This window comes from Sorex araneus, chromosome 5 (assembly GCF_027595985.1).
Source record: "Sorex araneus isolate mSorAra2 chromosome 5, mSorAra2.pri, whole genome shotgun sequence".
Classification (NCBI taxonomy): domain Eukaryota; kingdom Metazoa; phylum Chordata; class Mammalia; order Eulipotyphla; family Soricidae; genus Sorex; species Sorex araneus.
Window position 1 is genome coordinate 48,868,285 of NC_073306.1, and position 17,571 is coordinate 48,885,855.

At 43.7% G+C, this 17,571-nt stretch overlaps 1 protein-coding gene across 2 annotated transcripts; it reads right to left on the reverse strand.

Annotated features, from left to right (window-relative positions):
- Positions 1-612: 612 nt before the first annotated feature.
- On the reverse strand, positions 613-15,066 carry PDIK1L (PDLIM1 interacting kinase 1 like). Of its 2 annotated transcripts, none has more exons than XM_055140606.1 (3): positions 14,824-15,066; positions 11,927-12,228; positions 613-4,271 (listed from the first exon to the last, which is right to left on the reverse strand). In XM_055140606.1, exons 2-3 carry the CDS (start codon positions 12,209-12,211, stop codon positions 3,531-3,533), a joined length of 1,026 nt encoding a protein of 341 aa, XP_054996581.1. In that variant the 5' UTR covers positions 12,212-12,228; positions 14,824-15,066; the 3' UTR covers positions 613-3,530. The 2 variants fall into 2 exon arrangements, with proteins under 2 accessions (XP_054996581.1, XP_004603519.1); XM_004603462.2 differs by lacking the exon at positions 14,824-15,066 and adding an exon at positions 14,309-14,433.
- Between the last annotated feature and the right edge of the window lie 2,505 nt (positions 15,067-17,571).

Here is a 17,571-nt window from a genome sequence, read left to right on the forward strand (position 1 = left end):
GTAGCATCTACAGTGGGTAGAATGCTTGATTCACTTGAGGTCAACCCAGGTTCGAGGATCCCGGGCATCCCATATGGTCTTCTGAGCACTGCCAGAAGTGATCCCTGAGCATAAAGCCAGGAGTACCCCTGAGCATCACTGGGTGTAGCCCCCAAACCAACAAAACCAACACCGCCCCCCCACCCCCCGCAATAAATACACAGAGGGGCTTAGAGTATAGTACAGCTGGCAGCACACTTGATTGAGTTTTATGGGGCCAACCTAGGTTCAATTCCGGTATTCCACACCGTCCGAGACCTGTCAGGAGTGATCCCTGAGAGTAGATTAAGGGGTCCAGAGCACCCCTGGGCCTGCGACCCCAAAACCAAAATAAATTAAAAATACAGAAATATAAATGTACAAAATAACATATTTTGGGTAATATATATTCCTTTGACAATACAGCAACACAATATAGATTAAAATTTTAGAAAACTTGAAATGTGGATACTCCATCTGTTATTCCTCAGGAGAATCTTAAGTTTCATTTAATAGAAGAGGCTAAAAATGAAGTTGTTTCAAGATTACAATTTTCTTTTATAAACTAAGAGTCACAGAAACATCAGTGTCAAATTAGTTTTTTTGAAACTCACTTTATTAAAAAAAAAGTCATGAACAATAAATTACAATCATTTTCCCCTTTTATAAATTCTTCATAAAATATATTTGACAATTTTAAAAGAAAATTTCAAAAGTTGCTCTCATTTTTGAAGTGCTGATGACATTTGACCATTCTGTCATGCTGGTGAATTATTCTGTAGCTGCTACAACAGTTTGATTGATAAACATTTTACAATTAAAACAACAACAGCAATAACAAAGAGAAAAACAGACCAGAAGGAAGAACTACTAGGTGTGCTATTTATCTGACACTTAACACTTACTTTATCATAATGACAAAGTATCCCTTAGCACCAAAAATCTACAGGAACCCCATCTAGTGACAACTAGTGCAAAATAACATTCTAGAAACTAACTGTACAATCTTGTATTTTAACCTGCCACAGCTGCCTATAAGCTTATTTGAAATATTTGGTCTTTTTTCAATTAAGACAAATTTCATTAAACACTAAAAACCACGGCAAGACTCTATGAGGAATAATTGTTTATTGAGTACCTATTATGAACAAGGCACTGTACATAAATTCTTGCTTTTATTTTTCTTCTAGCAAATGCCAAATAATTTCCAGGAATCATACCTTATCTTTCATTTCTTACTCTTAGAGAAAGAAAAGGCATGTGGCCCCACTTCAGTTTTTAAATTGTCATTTTCAACTGTTAGTGCTAAGCACACAGTAGGTACTTAATAAATACCTCTTTACTGAAAGAACAAATAAAGACAAAAAAATTTACTATCATTTTGCTTGGTATTCATAGGTTATTTTAAAAATACAAGAACTTGAGAAAATTTCAGAAGAAACTTCCTGATTGCCTCACACCCTATGCTAATGAAAATCTTTCAAAATAAATAATTGCTAACTATTTTAATTGAGGCAGGACCAAAAACTACATATGCAGGAAACCATAACTCCATATAGAGAGTTATTTGGAAGGCAAATGAAGCACTGGGGCATCGTTACCTGGATCACCACTCTGCTGAAGTGTTATACTTATTAACAAGAAATTATAATGACACTTATTTCTAGTAACTTGAGCCCTTAGCTAACTCTGTCACACTAATTTGTGTTATAAAGGGTCAGTTATCATGAGGTTCCAGTATATTCCCACTTCTAATTTCTAAAAGATTTCTTACATTAGCTTGAAAGTGATGTCAGAATGATTTTCCCCCCCAGTTTAAAAGGCTTTAAAATATTTCAATCTAGTCTTGAAACTTTTAGATTAAGTAATTGTGGCCTGGAAGCTTTTCCTTCTCTTTTTTGTGCTTCCCCCCCCCTGCCCCCAACTGTCTACAGTCCCTGAACACATATTGAACAAGGAAAAATTGTGACTGCAATATTCCAAGAGTTGTGTAAGTTCAAATAGCTGGGGAGACTGCAAACTATCAACAATTTCAATATACTAATCCTTTCCCACCCCTTATTTTTTGACCAAATAGTCTAGTGTTTTACAAAGATTAACCTAGATACAATGGTCTTAAAGTCTATCTAACCTTAAAAACTAATGTTCTGTTTTAGGAAAACCTTCCTTAGATTTTAAACTATTTGCATTTTCAGGAAAACATACTGGAGAAAACCAAGTAGCATTAAAGTCAAACTGACTTTAAGAATGATTTGTTTTTAAAGACCATCCTGAGGGATTGTATAAAATGGTTAACTTTTCCCCTTAAAGAATATAGCTGATATACTTTACCCACTTGCTAAACTGTATAGTATCATCCCTACTTTAGAAAAAGAGGATGAGCATTTAAATATAACCATATCACTACCATTACTGTGTTAACATAGACAAAACATTAGTGTCAAAACGAAAGAAATTCCAGTGAATAAACAAGAGATCATTTCAAGGGAGGCAATGTGGAGTTCATTGAGTTTCTTCAACTTTATGCTGATGCTGAAAGTCTTGAAATAAGAATTGATTATCAAGTACTAAATATAGAAAAGTTTTTGGAAACCTAAGACTTGTTCAGATTTATATGAGATTACAGATGCTCAAGTGTAGACATGTACTAAAGCAGTGGTTAATTGGTTACCTGAACATTTGGTTACTTACCTAATGAAGGTACGGCTGAATCATCAATATCCTTGCCAACCTGCTACCATACAATTGCATGACTAAACTCAACTCCTGCAGCTATAGGGCAACGGAGAGTGCAAACATACTTCAGCAGCTTTGAATTACTCAATTTCATTTGTTTAATCAGATAATTTTAGCCCCTCCAAATTGATGCCTTAAAAAGAGCTGTATATTATAAAAATTAAAAAAAAAAGTATGATTTTATCAGAGGGAGGAACTGGGTAGGAAGACTAGGAAAAGTCCTTTTATTTCTCATCACTGATTTCACCAGCAAATTTCAAAAACCAAACCTACATCAAATAATATAAACAGAAGTGGCATTTTTCAAATGGAATGCAAAACGCACACATTCACATACTTACATATACATAAATATATACATATATGTTTCCTTTACAAAGCTTTAATGGTTGCATTACCAGCATGCAAACCTCTTCTTCCATGGAAATTCCTAATACTGACAAGGAATGTCTAAAATACTTAAGAGACATATTTCCAGAAAACTGTACTCTTTTCTCTTCTTGGCTCTTAAGAGAATTTTCCTGCCAAACTTCTACCAATGATCATTTAAAAAAAATTTACAACCACATTGGTAATACACATTTAAAACATACTAACAAAATGGCCATCTTGGACTTAAGAAAAGACGAGGGGTTGGGGGAACACCCCACAATAAAATCCAAACTCTTTGAAGGTGGAATTTAGCTCTTGATATGCTTTTTCAGCCACATTTTGTTGCATCACTGTTTAAACAGAAGCAGCATTATCATCCAAGATATTTGCAAATAACCTAGGTGTCACGTTTCCCAGCTACTATCTTTAAATGCAATTTGTACTAATCTGAGTTCTAGTTCAAAAGCATCTGGGCGATCCTGAGGGTTTGCAGCCAGCATTTCCTTAATTAGCTGTTTCATTCGCCCATTCATAGTCTTTTTCTTCACAGGAATGAGAAGTTCCATTTTGGGATTTTCCAGAAGTGCCTCCCCAACAGGTACAATCTCAGTTCCTTGTTTTACATAACTCCCCAAGAGTTCTTTCTTTGTCTCTGTGTCTATGAATGTGATCCTTTCCAGCATTGCCCAGATGATAATTCCCAGTGCAAAGATGTCAGCCTTTGCTGTGTAATGTCCCTCCCACACTTCAGGAGCCATATAGAAATCTGTGCCACATGCAGTGGAAAGGAAACATTTGTTTACACTGACAGGTTCTTCTGGGTTCTGCCCAGAGGCTGAACAAACTTTACTTAGACCAAAATCAGCCACCTTTAGTGTGGGTTCCAAGTCACTGGTATCCAACCGGCTTTGAGAAATCAGGATGTTATCAGGCTTTAGATCTCGATGGATGATCTGGTTTTTATGTAAGAAAGCCAGGGCACTGCTCAGTTGAAGCATAAAGCTGGTATTAGTTTTACGATTAGGTTTTCTGGACAACAGATACTCATTCATATCTCCTCCATCACAAAAATCCATCACAAACCACAAGTAATAGGCGCTTCTGGGATCAAAGGCAATTTCTCCTTTTAATGAAGTCTCTACAAGCTACAAGAAGGGGAAAAAAAGATTACAATCATATGCAGTTTATATAATCCAGTACTTAGAGAAAGTATCTGGCTACATTAGTCTCCAACTTAAGTGGAGATTCTAACTATTTTATTTGGACAAAGCTTTCACATGTACATTTTTTTCCTTTTTGGGTCACACCCAGCAATGCACAGGGGTCACTCTTGGCTCTGCACTCAGGAACTACCCCTGGCGGTGCTCAGGGGACCATATGGGATGCTGGGAATCAAATCTGGGTCGGCCGCATGCAAGGCAAAGGCCCTACCCACTCTACTATCGCTCCAGCCCCTGTATGTACATTTTATCTTAAACTTCAGTACTTCAAACTGTCATTTTGTCCTTAATATGAATATATTCCCAATATCCAAATCAAGATAAACAGGCATTTATTTTAAAGTAGATTTGTTTTGAAAAGTGTCCAATAGGGTATGTTTTCTGTAGGTGTCATTAAAACAACTACCCACCTATCTAATACCTTCATGAAAAGACCAGTTTCTATAGCTAGGCCTGAGAGATTGTAACCTGAGGGATAAACATAAACTAGAAAATTCTAGGGGCCGGAGCGATAGCACAGCGGGTAGGGCGTTTGCCTTGCACGCAGCCGACCCGGGTTCGATCCCCGGCATCCCATATGGTCCCCCAAGCACTGCCAGGAGTAATTCCTGAGTGCAAAGCCAGGAGTAAACCCTGAGCATCGCTGGGTGTGACCCAAAAAGAAAAAAAAAAACCTAGAAAATTCTATTCAAAGAAACTACCTGAACACACACACACACACACACACACACACACACACACACTTTTTGCTCATTGCTAATAACTGTGAAATCAGGAGAAAAAGAATATGGAATAATTTGTTATAGAAATATAAAGTGCTCCTGCAGCCAATGATAAATTAGACTGTTGCCATTATTTCATAAACTTCTACAGACAGTATGCAAATACTTTTGTTATCTCTATCAGTAAATGACTTCTAAAAACCAACTTATAAAAATGAAATTTGTATTTGCTATAAAAATTTAATCACGTGTATATTTCTATTGATAGAAACTGAAAATCTAAAATGCATTACTGTTTATCATTATAATGTTAGTTATAATTGTCTTTTTTTGGGGGGGGACAACTGGGGGCACACCCAGTGGCTCAGGGCTTACTCCTAGCCCTGCAATAAAGGATCATTCCTGGAAGGGTGAGGGGGAATCGTATGGAGTGGTGGGGATTGAACCTGAGTTAGGTGCATGCAAGGCCAAGTTCCTTACCCACTGTATTCTCTCTCTGGCTCTTATAACTATCTTTTAACGTAGAACTTAAAATATTATTTCACTGAATATGAACTAGCATTCTAAAATAGAGGCATGCAGTGCTTTAAAAGCATTTGTTGTATGGTGTCCTTTTCAGACCCAAGGATTGAGCAGAAACTCAGTAAGAAAACCAAAAAATATTTGAAGGGTAGATTGCTAATTTTACATTTAAGTTTACTGGTACTTCCTCATCATTTTAGTGGGCAGAAGGAATACCTGCTCTTTGACAAATAAATGACTCAATGATAAGCAGATGTCTTTCTTAGATTGCATTTTCCTGGTTGCATGCTAGCCAGGAAAAGTGAGACACTGAAAATTAAAGACCAATAGGCATAAATTACACAATTTTTACCAGGTACACTATTACTTAATTACAAACCAGTATCATCTCTCTTCATTTCCTCTTGTCTTTATTCTCAAAAGCAAACTTTCTTAATATCTTTGAGCAATGTAGAGCAATGCACACTGGTTTAGAGTAAGGCCAAAGTAAGTATTTTGGGTCTGACAAGCCACAAAAAATTTCTTAAAAAATGTAAAATAACAGAACTGGAGCCATAGTACAGCCCATAGACACCTGCCTTGCATGCAACGACCCAGGTCCTATCTCTGGTATCCCAAATGGTCCCCTGAGCACCACCAATAGTGATTCCTGAGTACAAAGCCTGGAGTAACTCCTGTGCATTGCCAAATGTGGCACCAAAATAAAAATCAAAACAAATTTTTTTTTTTTTTTAGCTTTTTGGGTCACACCTGGTGATGCACAGGGGTTATTCCTGGCTCTACACTCAGGAATTACTCCTGGTGGTGCTCAGGGAACCATATGGGATGCTGGGATTTGAACCCGGGTTGGCACGCGTGCAAGGCAAACGCCCTACCTGCTGTGCTATCGCTCCAGCCCCCACAAAAAATATATATTTTTTTGCTTTTTGGGTCACACCCGGCGATGCACAGGGGTCACTCCTGGCTCATGCACTCAGGAATCTCCCCTGGCGGTGCTCAGGGGACCATATGGGATGCTGGGATTCGAACCAGGGTTGGCCGCGTGCAAGGCAAACGCCCTCCCTGCTGTGCTATCGCTCCAGCCCCAAAAATATTTTTTAAAGTATCCAAGCTAGACTATAGTATGAGGGTCCCTTGGTTGAAATGTAACACATACACGGAACTTAATCTGCTTATTTTCATCTGTAGAAATGTTAGTCTTGGTTCTCTTGTGTAAAGTCTTCAACAGCTTCCCTGTTCTCTGAGGATAAATTTAAGCTTTTTAACACGGACTGTTTAGGAATCTCTTTGCTCTGATCCCTGCTGATTATTTTATCCTCATTCAAAACAACTCTCCCATACATTATAATCTTATTACTTTCAACTTTTAGTTTTACGCTTTTTGCTTTGAGATAGATGGATATGTTCTTTATTCCTAGAAAATGTTCTCATTTGCATAGCTAACTCTTTACCCACAAATTTCAGTTTAGATTGTTCCTAAATCCTGAATGCCAGGATTATGTCAGGTTCCCTATTATATGCTCTTGTACCACCAAGAACCTCTCATTATTGACAGTTATAACCAGTTCCTAGGCATAAGATTATGTCCTCTATTGTTTCACTTTTGTTGTTATTTTTTGGGCCATCCCTGCAGTGCTCAGGGATCACTCCTGGTGAGGCTGTGGGGACCACATGGGATGCAGGGGACTGAACCTTGGGATGGCTTATGCAAAGAGTTCTACCTGCTGTACCTTCTCTCTGCCCGTTTTTTTTTTGTTTTTTTTTGTTTTTGGGTCACACCCGGCGATGCACAGGGGTTACTCCTGGCTCTTCACTCAGGAATTACCCCTGGCAGTGCTCAGGGGACCATATGGGATGCTGGGATTAGAACCCGGGTCGGCCGCGTGCAAGGCAAACGCCCTACCCGCTGTGCTATTGCTCCAGCCCCATTCTCTCTGCCCGTTTTACATTATTTCATCTTTTTGTTTTTGGGCCACACTTGGTGGTACTCAGAGCTTACCCCTGGCTCTGCACTCAGGGATAACTTTGGAGGATTTGGGGGACCATAAGGGGTGTCAGGGGTCGAATCCGTGTGCAAGGGAAATGCCCTACCCACTATATCATCATTCCAACCCATTTTACATTATTTTTTAAGACAAGGACTTTTGCTCTCAGAAACTGATTTAATGATTTCAACTGATAACAAGAAGGGATGTAGAAAAACACGAAGAAAAACATTTTTGCTGAAAATTGGAGAACATAGGGATTGGTCATACAAAGACTTATTCCTAAGAGCTGTGAATTTGGAGAAGGCACTTGCAAATAAATATTTTGTCAATAAATATCTAGTTAATTAAATCCACAGGATAAGAATTTTTTGGCCACACCCTATAGTGCTCAGGGATCACTCCTGGAGAGGCTGGGAGACCATATGTGTTGCCCAGGATCAAACCTGAGTTGGCTGCTTACAAGGCAAAGGTCTTATCCCTCTGTACTATTATTCAGGCCCAGGAAAAACAATTTTAATATATGATTCCCAAGTAATTCCTAGTTGTCAAGTATGTATCTGTATTACTTCTAATTTTGACAACACCAAAGGAAGGTGGAAATTATTTGTATCTTATATATCTTGTTTTAGGAAGTAGAAGATTGGGTACACCTGGCAGCGCTGGGGAGGTGTGTTTCTCTGATAGAACTTGGCTTTTGTTTGTTTTGGGGCTAAATGCCCCTGTGCTCAGGTCTTATTTTTGGCACTGTGTTCAGGATCACTCCTGATGGCACTTGAGGGACCACATGGGGTGCTAGGGATCAAACCTCAGCAGTATGTAAAGCAGATGCCCTACCGACTATACTGACTGTACTATCACTCTGGCTATCATTTTGTCCCTATTATTCCTAGCTATGTATGAAGAAATACATGTTGGGGAAAATTAGGTTATTTATCCAAAGCCATGCTATTAGCAAAAACCAAAAACTAAATCAAAAAGATCTATCAGGCCTTAAAAGATGACCAACAGTGCTAAACAAAAATGCCCAAGTTTTGCAGATGCAAGGTTTAAACCCCAAGATTTCTAAGCACTGCTGGGTATGGGCCCCAAGCTAAACAAAAAGGTGCGTTACATTTGGAAGAAAAAAAAGTACCGAATCAAGTCTGGAGGAATATGACATATTTAAAGTCTTGAAAAAACAGCTAGTGCTCTGTTACTAAAATGGCTGCTAATGGGGCTGGTGATAGTACAGCAGGTAAGTTGCTTGTCTTGCTTGCAGGTGATGTGGTTTTGATCCCTGCACCCCATATGGTCCTCAAGTTTTGCCAGGAAAGATCCCTGAGCACAGAGCCAGGAGTAAGCCCTAACACAACTGGGTGTAGCTCAAAAAGAAAATAAAGTGGCTGTTTAAAATAGATTTTTTTGTTTTTGGGTCACATTTGGTGGTGCTCAGAGTTTACTCCTGGATCTATACTCAAGGATCACTCCTGGTAGCTCTCAGGGGACCATATGGAGTGTGGGGAGCAAACCTGGGTGGCTGCATGCAAAGCAAGTACCTTACCCACTGCACTATCTCTCAGTGCCCAACATACTGGATTTAAGAATACTATCATCACTAAGTATATTTAAGTGTCTTTGCTTTTCATGTATAAAATATACATTCATCTTAGGAGCTGGAGTGATCAGTGCAGTAAGTAATGTAGGTAGGTAGCGATTAGTGTAGGTGGGCGCTTGCCTTACATGTGGCCAACCAGATCCTTACCATCACATATAGTCCCCCAGACTGGCCAGGAGTGATCCCTGAGTACAAAGCCAGGATTAAGCCCTGAACATCTCCAATATGCACTTCCCCAACAACAAAAAAAATACATGCTTCTTAGCTTCATTGAAATAATGCAAAGCTCAGCAAGGTTCTATCTAGTTCAAGAAATCAGCAAAAATGTTTCCAATACTTTCTATCAGTGCAATTTACTAGTAAGCTCATTCAGAAAAGTAAACAATGGATGTAACAGAGGTGAAACAGTTGTATTTTATATTCACTCTCTTGTGTTTGTATTTATGGGCCATATATAGAGGTACTCAGCAGTAACTCGGGATTCTATTTGGGTTATTTCACGTATGCTCAGATGAACAGGCAGTGCTAGCATCAAACCAAGCACTCTTTCTTCATGCAAATTACGTGCTCCAGTCTATAAAATTATCTCCCCAGCCTCTATATTTATTGTCCTAAGATAAAAAACTTCATGCAATTTATAGTGCTTGTTAAATTGTTCCTTATGGTAAAACTTTGAAGTTTCTAGTTACAAAGCTTAATGTTTGCATTTTTTTCTGTTGTTCCTAGTCCAAAAGCTTTTGTTATAAAAACAGACTTCTGGGGGCGCCTGAAGAAATAGTACAGCAGGTAAGGAGCTTGCCTTGCCTTGCACATGGCTGACCTATGTTTGATACCCTGCATCCGTATGTTCTCTTGAGCACTACACAGGAGTGATTCTTGAGTGCAGAGCCAAAAGTGCCCTGGAGCATTGCTGACTGTGGCCCCAAAATAAAACCAGAAAAATAAAAAAAAAAGACTTCTGTATCCTGATGGTAAATTCTAGGTATAGGCACTTTCTTTTCTTTTCTTTTTTTAATTTAATTTTTATTTTATCACCATGTGGAAAGTTACAAAGTTCCCAGGTTTATGTCTCAGTTATACAATATTCAAACACCATCCCTTCACCAGTAGGTATAGGCACTTTCAAGGAAGCATCCTTGCATTTTTTTCTAAGGGTAATAGGATTTAATAAATTTTGCTTTTGGAGGTTGAAGAGATAGTCTAAGCAGGTAAGGTCTTGCATGTGGCCAAGTTGGGTTCAATCCCTGGCACTACATATATCCTATTAGTACCACTAGGAGTGATACCTAAGCACAGAACCAGAATTAAACCCTGAGTACCACCAAATATAGCCCCCCTGAAAAAAAAAAAAAGAGCAATTTTGCTTTGACTTTTAACTAGCTATACCTTTTTTTGGTTTGTTTTGGGAGGCCACACCTAGCTGTGCTCAGAGCTTTCTCATGACTCTGCACCCAGGGAACAGGTGCCTTACCTGCTGGTTATGTCTTAAATATCTTTTCTCTTTAGAGACTATAGAGCTACCAGATATATTGTTCAGTGGCAGAAGCCTTCTTCAAAAAAGGGAAGACTGTTTTCCTATGTTAATACTTTCCATAGCTTTGCAAAAGAATAACCTGGAGGCTAAAGAATAATTTGGAGGTTAAGAGAGCACACATATTAGCTGACAGATATTCCAAGGTTCTGGTCCAATTCTGTCATGTGTTAATTCCTTATCTATTCTAAGCCTCAGTTTCTTCATTTGTAATGATGATAATAATAGTACTTTCCTCATAGGCTTGTTCTGAGCAACTGCCTTTAAAGCACATAGCACAGAGCTTGTAACTGATAGGAACTTGAATGTTAGCTAGTAGCACTGTAATGATATTCAAATGCTAAACTTTGAGAGCATTAACTAAACCTGTATTGTAAAGAAACCACATAAGACAGATGTTTATGTTCAAACAGGGATTTATAATACTCAATTGCCTAGGGTTCTACTATAGTTTGTGAAGTTTTTCTTTCTTTAGCTTTCAGTTTAAAAAATTACTTTCAAAGAAGTGAAATTAATAGCATCTACTTTTGATCACTTTTCTACTTCACATGTCCCATTCTGATGCAGACTGGAACATATCATGGCAAAATATGTGTCATGTTATTTTTAGGTATTTACACCACAGGTTTAAGAAAACCCTTGTTTGATTTTATTTTTAAATAAGTTTTATTGGGTCACCGTGAGTTACAGTTACAAACTTGCATGATTACGTTTCAGTCATATAATGCTCAAGAACACATCCTCCACCAGTGCACATTTTCTACCACCATTGTTCCCAGCGTCCCACCCACCACCCCCACCCCATCCCACTCCCTACCTCTGTGACAGGTACAATCCTTCTTACTCTCTAATTTTGGGCATTATGGTTTGCAATATAGATACTAAGAGGCCATCATGTTTGGTCCTTGGTCTATTTTCAGCACATATCTCCCATTCTGGGCGATCCCTCCAATCATCATTTACTTAGTGGTTCCTTCTCTATCCCAACTGCCTTTTTCTCTAGCACATGGGGCCGGCTTCCAAACCACAGTGTGATCCTCCTGGCCCTAAGCCCTTGTTTTAAAGCAAACATCCTACTAATTCCTGGCAGACCCCCTAGCCACATAATCCCCTAACTACAGCACCTGCCTTTAAAGGTAGTTGGTTCTCTGGCCCTTTCACCACTCCTCTTGTTGATCAACTTATGCTCAAATCATTTTTATTTCTCAGTCAACCACACATACCTGTAAATAAAGGGAAGAATTAGAGCCATGAGACATCTTCTGCACCATCCCATCTTTTTGCAGGATGCATTCTTCCAAGTGAATCACATTTGGATGTTGGCTCTTGATACTGCTAAGTGCCCAGAACTCACGCAGGGCTAGTTCAACATTTTCAGGCGCATGGCATCGAATTTTCTTCACAGCCACCCTTGCAGAAGTCTTTCTGATTACTGCTTCATACACAACACCGTAACTACCTCGACCTACCTCCCGTATTAGATCGTACTTTGGCTGGCTACTCACCATCTTCAAGGTCAAGGTTTCTGAAAAAATCAACAAAGGTATGTTGAAATTAAGCATATCTACTGACTTGCATTTCTTCTTAAGTATAATTTGGTAATAGTTTATCTCATTGTTTTCTATAATTGAAAGCTAACACTAACATAATAGTATGTATCAAGACTTCCACTTTATAATAAAGTTATTTAATCTTTTCAACAGTGTTATGAAGTAGGTACTACTGTGATCATTTTACAGATGAGACACAAAAGCGTGAGAGCTTAATCAAAATATCCAAGGTGAAACAGCTAGTCAGTAACTGAGGGTGGGTTGGACTGGAATTAAAAAAGCTGGTTCTGACGTGTGTGTGTGTGTGTGTATGTGTGTGTGTGTGTATGTGTGTGTGTGTGTGTGTGTTTGGGCCACACCCAGGTTTAATCAAGGACTACTCCTGTATCTGCACTCAGGAATTAGTTCTGATGTGCTCCGGGGACCATATGGGTGTGCCAGGAAACAACCCATGTAAGCCTCAGTAAGGAGCGCCCAAGAACACTACCTGTGGTACTATCACTCTGGCCCCTGACACCCTGACATCCACACTATTAACCAATGTTGTCTCTACACAAACTGTTTCAAAATATCATTGTTAACAATCAACAAAAAACTTTGCTTTACTGATCATGAGAAAATAAACAGAATTCTAAGTCCAGCTTCTCTAGAGATCTCTCTCTCTCTCTCTCTCACACACACACACACACACACACACACACACACACACACACACACACACACACACACACACACACACACACACAAGGTCCCATGAGCAACAGAACCCCAACCTAAAACCCCTCAGAAACACAAACACTTGTGTTATACGTTGGAAAAGTGAATCAAAGCCCTGGAAGAAACTGAAAATGATCCACCATTCTTGTTAAGAAGTTCGTGGCCAAACTTTAACTTTGTTTTCTTTATGTGAGCTGCCTCATAAAAACAAATGAAAATATAGTTTGTGGAGAGAAATGCTCCCTTAAAAACAGAGAAACATGGTAACCCTGATGCCGTGGAACAAGTTATTTAGACCTAAAGTCACTTTGGCCAACAACAATAAGAAAACTGAGCCACGTATCAAGTGTGGGAATTCAACTGGACAAATCATTCACTTAGGGGCAGGCGCCGAGATCCTACATAGAATCATTCCGGCACGGAATCAAGGATGCTCCTCATTCCCCAAACGCCGGTTACGACCGCACGGGGCGTCAGGGGCAGTTCAGGGGTAGTCGCCACCACGCTCGGGAAGAGTGACCTAAGATCGTACGCTCTCCACTCGGTACAGTTTGGGGGCACAAAAAGGCCGTATCCCCCAAGGCTTGACAATGGGACACTGTGGCCAGGAGCCCCAACGATGGGCTGAGCCAAGAAACCGAAAGCTCCGGGCAGGGCTTCCCGCTCCCACTTCCTCCAGCGGGACGCCAACCCCGCAAACTTCTACTGTATTTCCCCGTGTGCAGCCCGCCCTCCTCCGTGCTCCCCGGGGAGCCCCCATTCCGGCCGCCTTTAGAATGGCTCGCTTCTCCGGAGGAGCCCCCCACTCCCAGGGGAGGGCACCTGTCTAGAACGGGGGCGGGGGTGGTGAGAGAGGAAACCCCGGGGCTGCCGGATGCAAACTGCACGGAGATGTCTCCCGCGAGAACCGAAGCCCGCAGGTCCCGCGCCCCCGGCCGCCGGCCACCGGCCACCTGCGGGCGCCCAGGAAGGGGCCAGTGCGGGGCAGAGGTGTCGTCCGACGCGGCGGCTGAGGGCCGCGCTCATTGGCCGAGTCTCCGGCCCTCCCCCTCCCTGCCTGGGACCAAATGAAAGCCAGGGGGCCACGCCGCGAGGCCCTTCACCCCGAGAAACCCGCCCTGCAGCGGCGCCGGTTCCCGGGGTGGGCGGCGGCGGCCCGGGGCCTGGGGAGGAGGCCACCGGCGCGAGAGGAGGCCGCGGCGGGGGCCAGTGGCCTGAGAGGTGCGGGGCCTTCCCCAGGATGACTGCACTGCCAGGTCCGTGACAGGCCTCCTGGCACACGCAGGGCCGTCGGCTCTGCAGCAGGACGCCGCCGCCGAGCCGCAGGGCGAGATTTACCTCAGGGTAGCCGCCGCCACTTCTCCCTCTCACGGGCTCTGCAGGCCGCCATTATCGGGCAGCTCGCGCCTCTCTCGCCGCAGCCTCCAGTCAGAGGCCGGCGCGCGCCCCCGTGGTGCGCGCGGACACACCCCCTTACGCCCGGCGGGCCCGCCCCCCTCCGGCTTTCCGTAGCGCGAGCCGGGCCGCCCCGCGCCGTTCTCATTGGACGCGCGCCTGCGCGGCCGCCGCCGCTCGCCGGGAGCTTTTCAGGAGCCGGCAGTTCGCGGAAGGTGTGCGCGCTCCGGCACACACCACTCCTGCCTTTCCCCGAGGGGTGCATGGGCCCGGGGGGGCCGCCCTCGCTCGGGGTCGGGGGGTCGGGAGGGAGGCTCGGACGCGCTCCCGCCGCCACGGGCGCGCCGCGTCCGCGACCCCCGGGATTGTGTGTGCGGCGGCAGGGTCGATCCGGACACGCGCGCGCCCTGCGCGGCCTCTGCACCTCCGCCCCGCCTCCCCGCCTCTTTGCCGCCTACCGAGCTGCGGGCAGGTGTGCGGAGGTCTCGGGGCCGAAGGCCGGGTGCATTTTCCTCGGCGCGGGCCGCGGATACCTGCGGCTGGCGGGCTCTCCGCGCGGGGAGGCGGGCCGAGCGGGGAGGTCTGGCGTGCGGCCCGCCGGGACGGAGGCTGCACCTTTTGTCAGACTCACTGAGCCCTGTTTGCGGGCGGTGCGGATGCCGAGGCGCTGCGGCGCGGCGTTGGGTGCGATCGTCTGGGAAGACGCTGTCCCCTGCCCCGTCTGCGCGGTGGTATCTCCCTTAAAGAAAACGGTGCCCCATTGTTCTCGGGACGGGACCGCTGGAGTCGGGGGGCGCCCTACCGGGTGCGGGGAGGTTGGGGCCAAGGCCGTGCGCCAAGGGCTCCTCGCCTGGATCCTGCCTGCGACACCACTTGCATCGACAGTCACTTGGTTGCCCCACTCTCAAGCGTGCTCCGGAAACCTCAGCTCCTAACGCACCGATTTACTTTACACCCAGTTTGTCAACCAGGGACCTCCCTGGCTCTGTTAAGGCACGAGGAACAAGAAATCCCTGACCTTGCGCTCAGGGTCTAGTCATTAAGCAGTCTATAATCTGCCCCCTCCCTCCTTTCTGGAATTTCTCACCAGAGGTAGGGGCAGACTCGGGCTTCGCAGGGCAGGCTTGTTCTTACGGGCGAGGAAGCACCTCTACCCTATTCGACTAGAAAAAGGTAAAAGTGTTTGGGTGAGGGGATTTGTCTTGAATCCCACTAATAAAAGATCCTTCCCACCCAGCCCCATAAACACAAAACAAATCCTGCTCTGTAATCTTTGCCCAGTTTTTAGCAATCTGTTGGGAATTTGAGGGTTTGAGGTCTGCCCTTGAAAATTTGGGTTGGGGGTGGGTGGTGGGTAGAGAGCTGTGTAGGCAGCTGGCTATGGAGGTGGTCAGAGGTCAGGAATCTCTCAGGCTGACTGCAGAACTGAGATTGGAAAATACTCTCCTCTTCCAAAGATAGGGTGACTCTGAAGTTTGTGAAGTGGTATCAGGTCTTGAGGGTTGGACATACAAAAAATTGCGTTGTCTGAGCACAATGGGTAGGGCATTTGCCTTGCACATAGGCCAATCCGAGTTTGATTCCTCCGTCCTTCTGGGAGAGCCTGGCAAGCTACGGAGAGTATCCTGCCTGCCTGGCAAGCTACTCATAGTGAATTCAATATGCCAAAAGCAGTAACAAGTCTCACAATGGAGACGTTACTTGTGCCTGCTGGAGCAAAATCAAGGAACAACAGCACGGGACAACAGTGCTACAATGCTAATCTGCTTTAGGATGAGTGCAGAATGTTCCTGGGAACATATTGTTGGGGGCATGGACTGGGCTCTCTGTTAGTTAAGCACTTAGAAAAATTGCTTTATCACTGCTTATTGCATTATATCAGCATTTTCATCTGTGCCTTATCATGCTAGACTGAGATTTCTTGCAGACATGAACCTTGTCAGTGATTCATCTCTTCAGCCTCCTCAATCTGATACAGTATCAAAATACACCTGAGGATAGCATTCTCATACATTGTTGGAGAGGGAAACAGGAATAAGAAATAACACTAACCAAGGAAATGTGGCAGTACACAGCCATGTTTATATATAATAAGACTGTGCCTCGCTGTCTTCACTGGGGCCCCTCAAAGCAGGGTGGGTTGAATTTCCCTCCCCGCCCTGAGCAGAGCCCCGGAAACTGAAGACCTCTGGAACCCAGCCACAGCCATGCTCAAGGCCCCTCTCCACACGTATGGACGAGCCTCATGCATGAAGGAACTGGCAGAGGAACCCAGGTATGCGGGATAGGGATGCGGGGCTGAGATCTCCAAGCCTGCTTGGATCAGGATGGGGCCTCCTCCACCCAGATCCCCCATTTTCCAGTAGCTTGGCAGCCACACCTAGAAACTGCCCCCACGCCATGTAATCCCATCAAGGGCCAACATCCAGAGGCTATAAAATGAAGCTCCAGGAAGCTTACGGCTGCTTGATCTCCAATAGCCTAGTTCTCCTCAGAGAACCTAGCAAGGTACCAAGAGCATCCTGCCCACACGGCAGAGCTTGGCAGGCTCTCCGTGGTGTATTCGATATGCCAAATACAGTAACAATGATGGGTCTTGTTCCCTTTACCCTGAAAGAGTCTCCAGTGTGGCACCGCTGGGAAGAACGAATAAAGAGAGGCTGCTAAAATCTCAGGGCTAGGGCAAATGGAGACGTTACTGGTGCCCGCTCGAGCAAATTGATGATCAACGGGATGACAGTGATACAGTGATATATATGTATGGAAATATGTATTATATATATGAATATTTATATATACATATATATATATCCTCTCTATATATCCTCCATGTAACATTCGCCAGGGGTCGCTGTGGTGCTCATGTGTTAGGCAGAGGTGGAAACTGACCCCAGCTCTCCTCAGAGACCCTGGGTTGCCCAGTATCTAACCTGAACCTCCTGCAATCAAAGCATGCACTCTAAGGTATCTCCTGGGTCCTACTCACACCTTTTTAATGGCATTCTCCACAGTTTTCACCCTTTAGTTATGTTTATACACACTTGGCTGTGGGTCTCAGATGTCAGAGCTGCTAGGTACGAAAAGGAATGCACACTCAGCAGATGTGGGGAACCAGGGATTCAGTGATTGAACTCTGCAGAACAGGTATTCTAAGCCAGTGCTTTTTTTTTTTTTGGCTTTTTGGGTCACACCCAGTGATGCTCAGG

Bases quoted from the DNA above. Each gene is read 5' to 3' on its own strand.
- PDIK1L (XM_055140606.1), bottom strand. From the start codon at position 12,211: ATGGTGAGTAGCCAGCCAAAGTACGATCTAATACGGGAGGTAGGTCGA. The intron at 4,272-11,926 runs GTATGTGTGGTT...CCCTTCTTGTAG, and splicing joins ATTCTTCCCTTTATTTACAG to CTTGTAGAGACTTCATTAAA.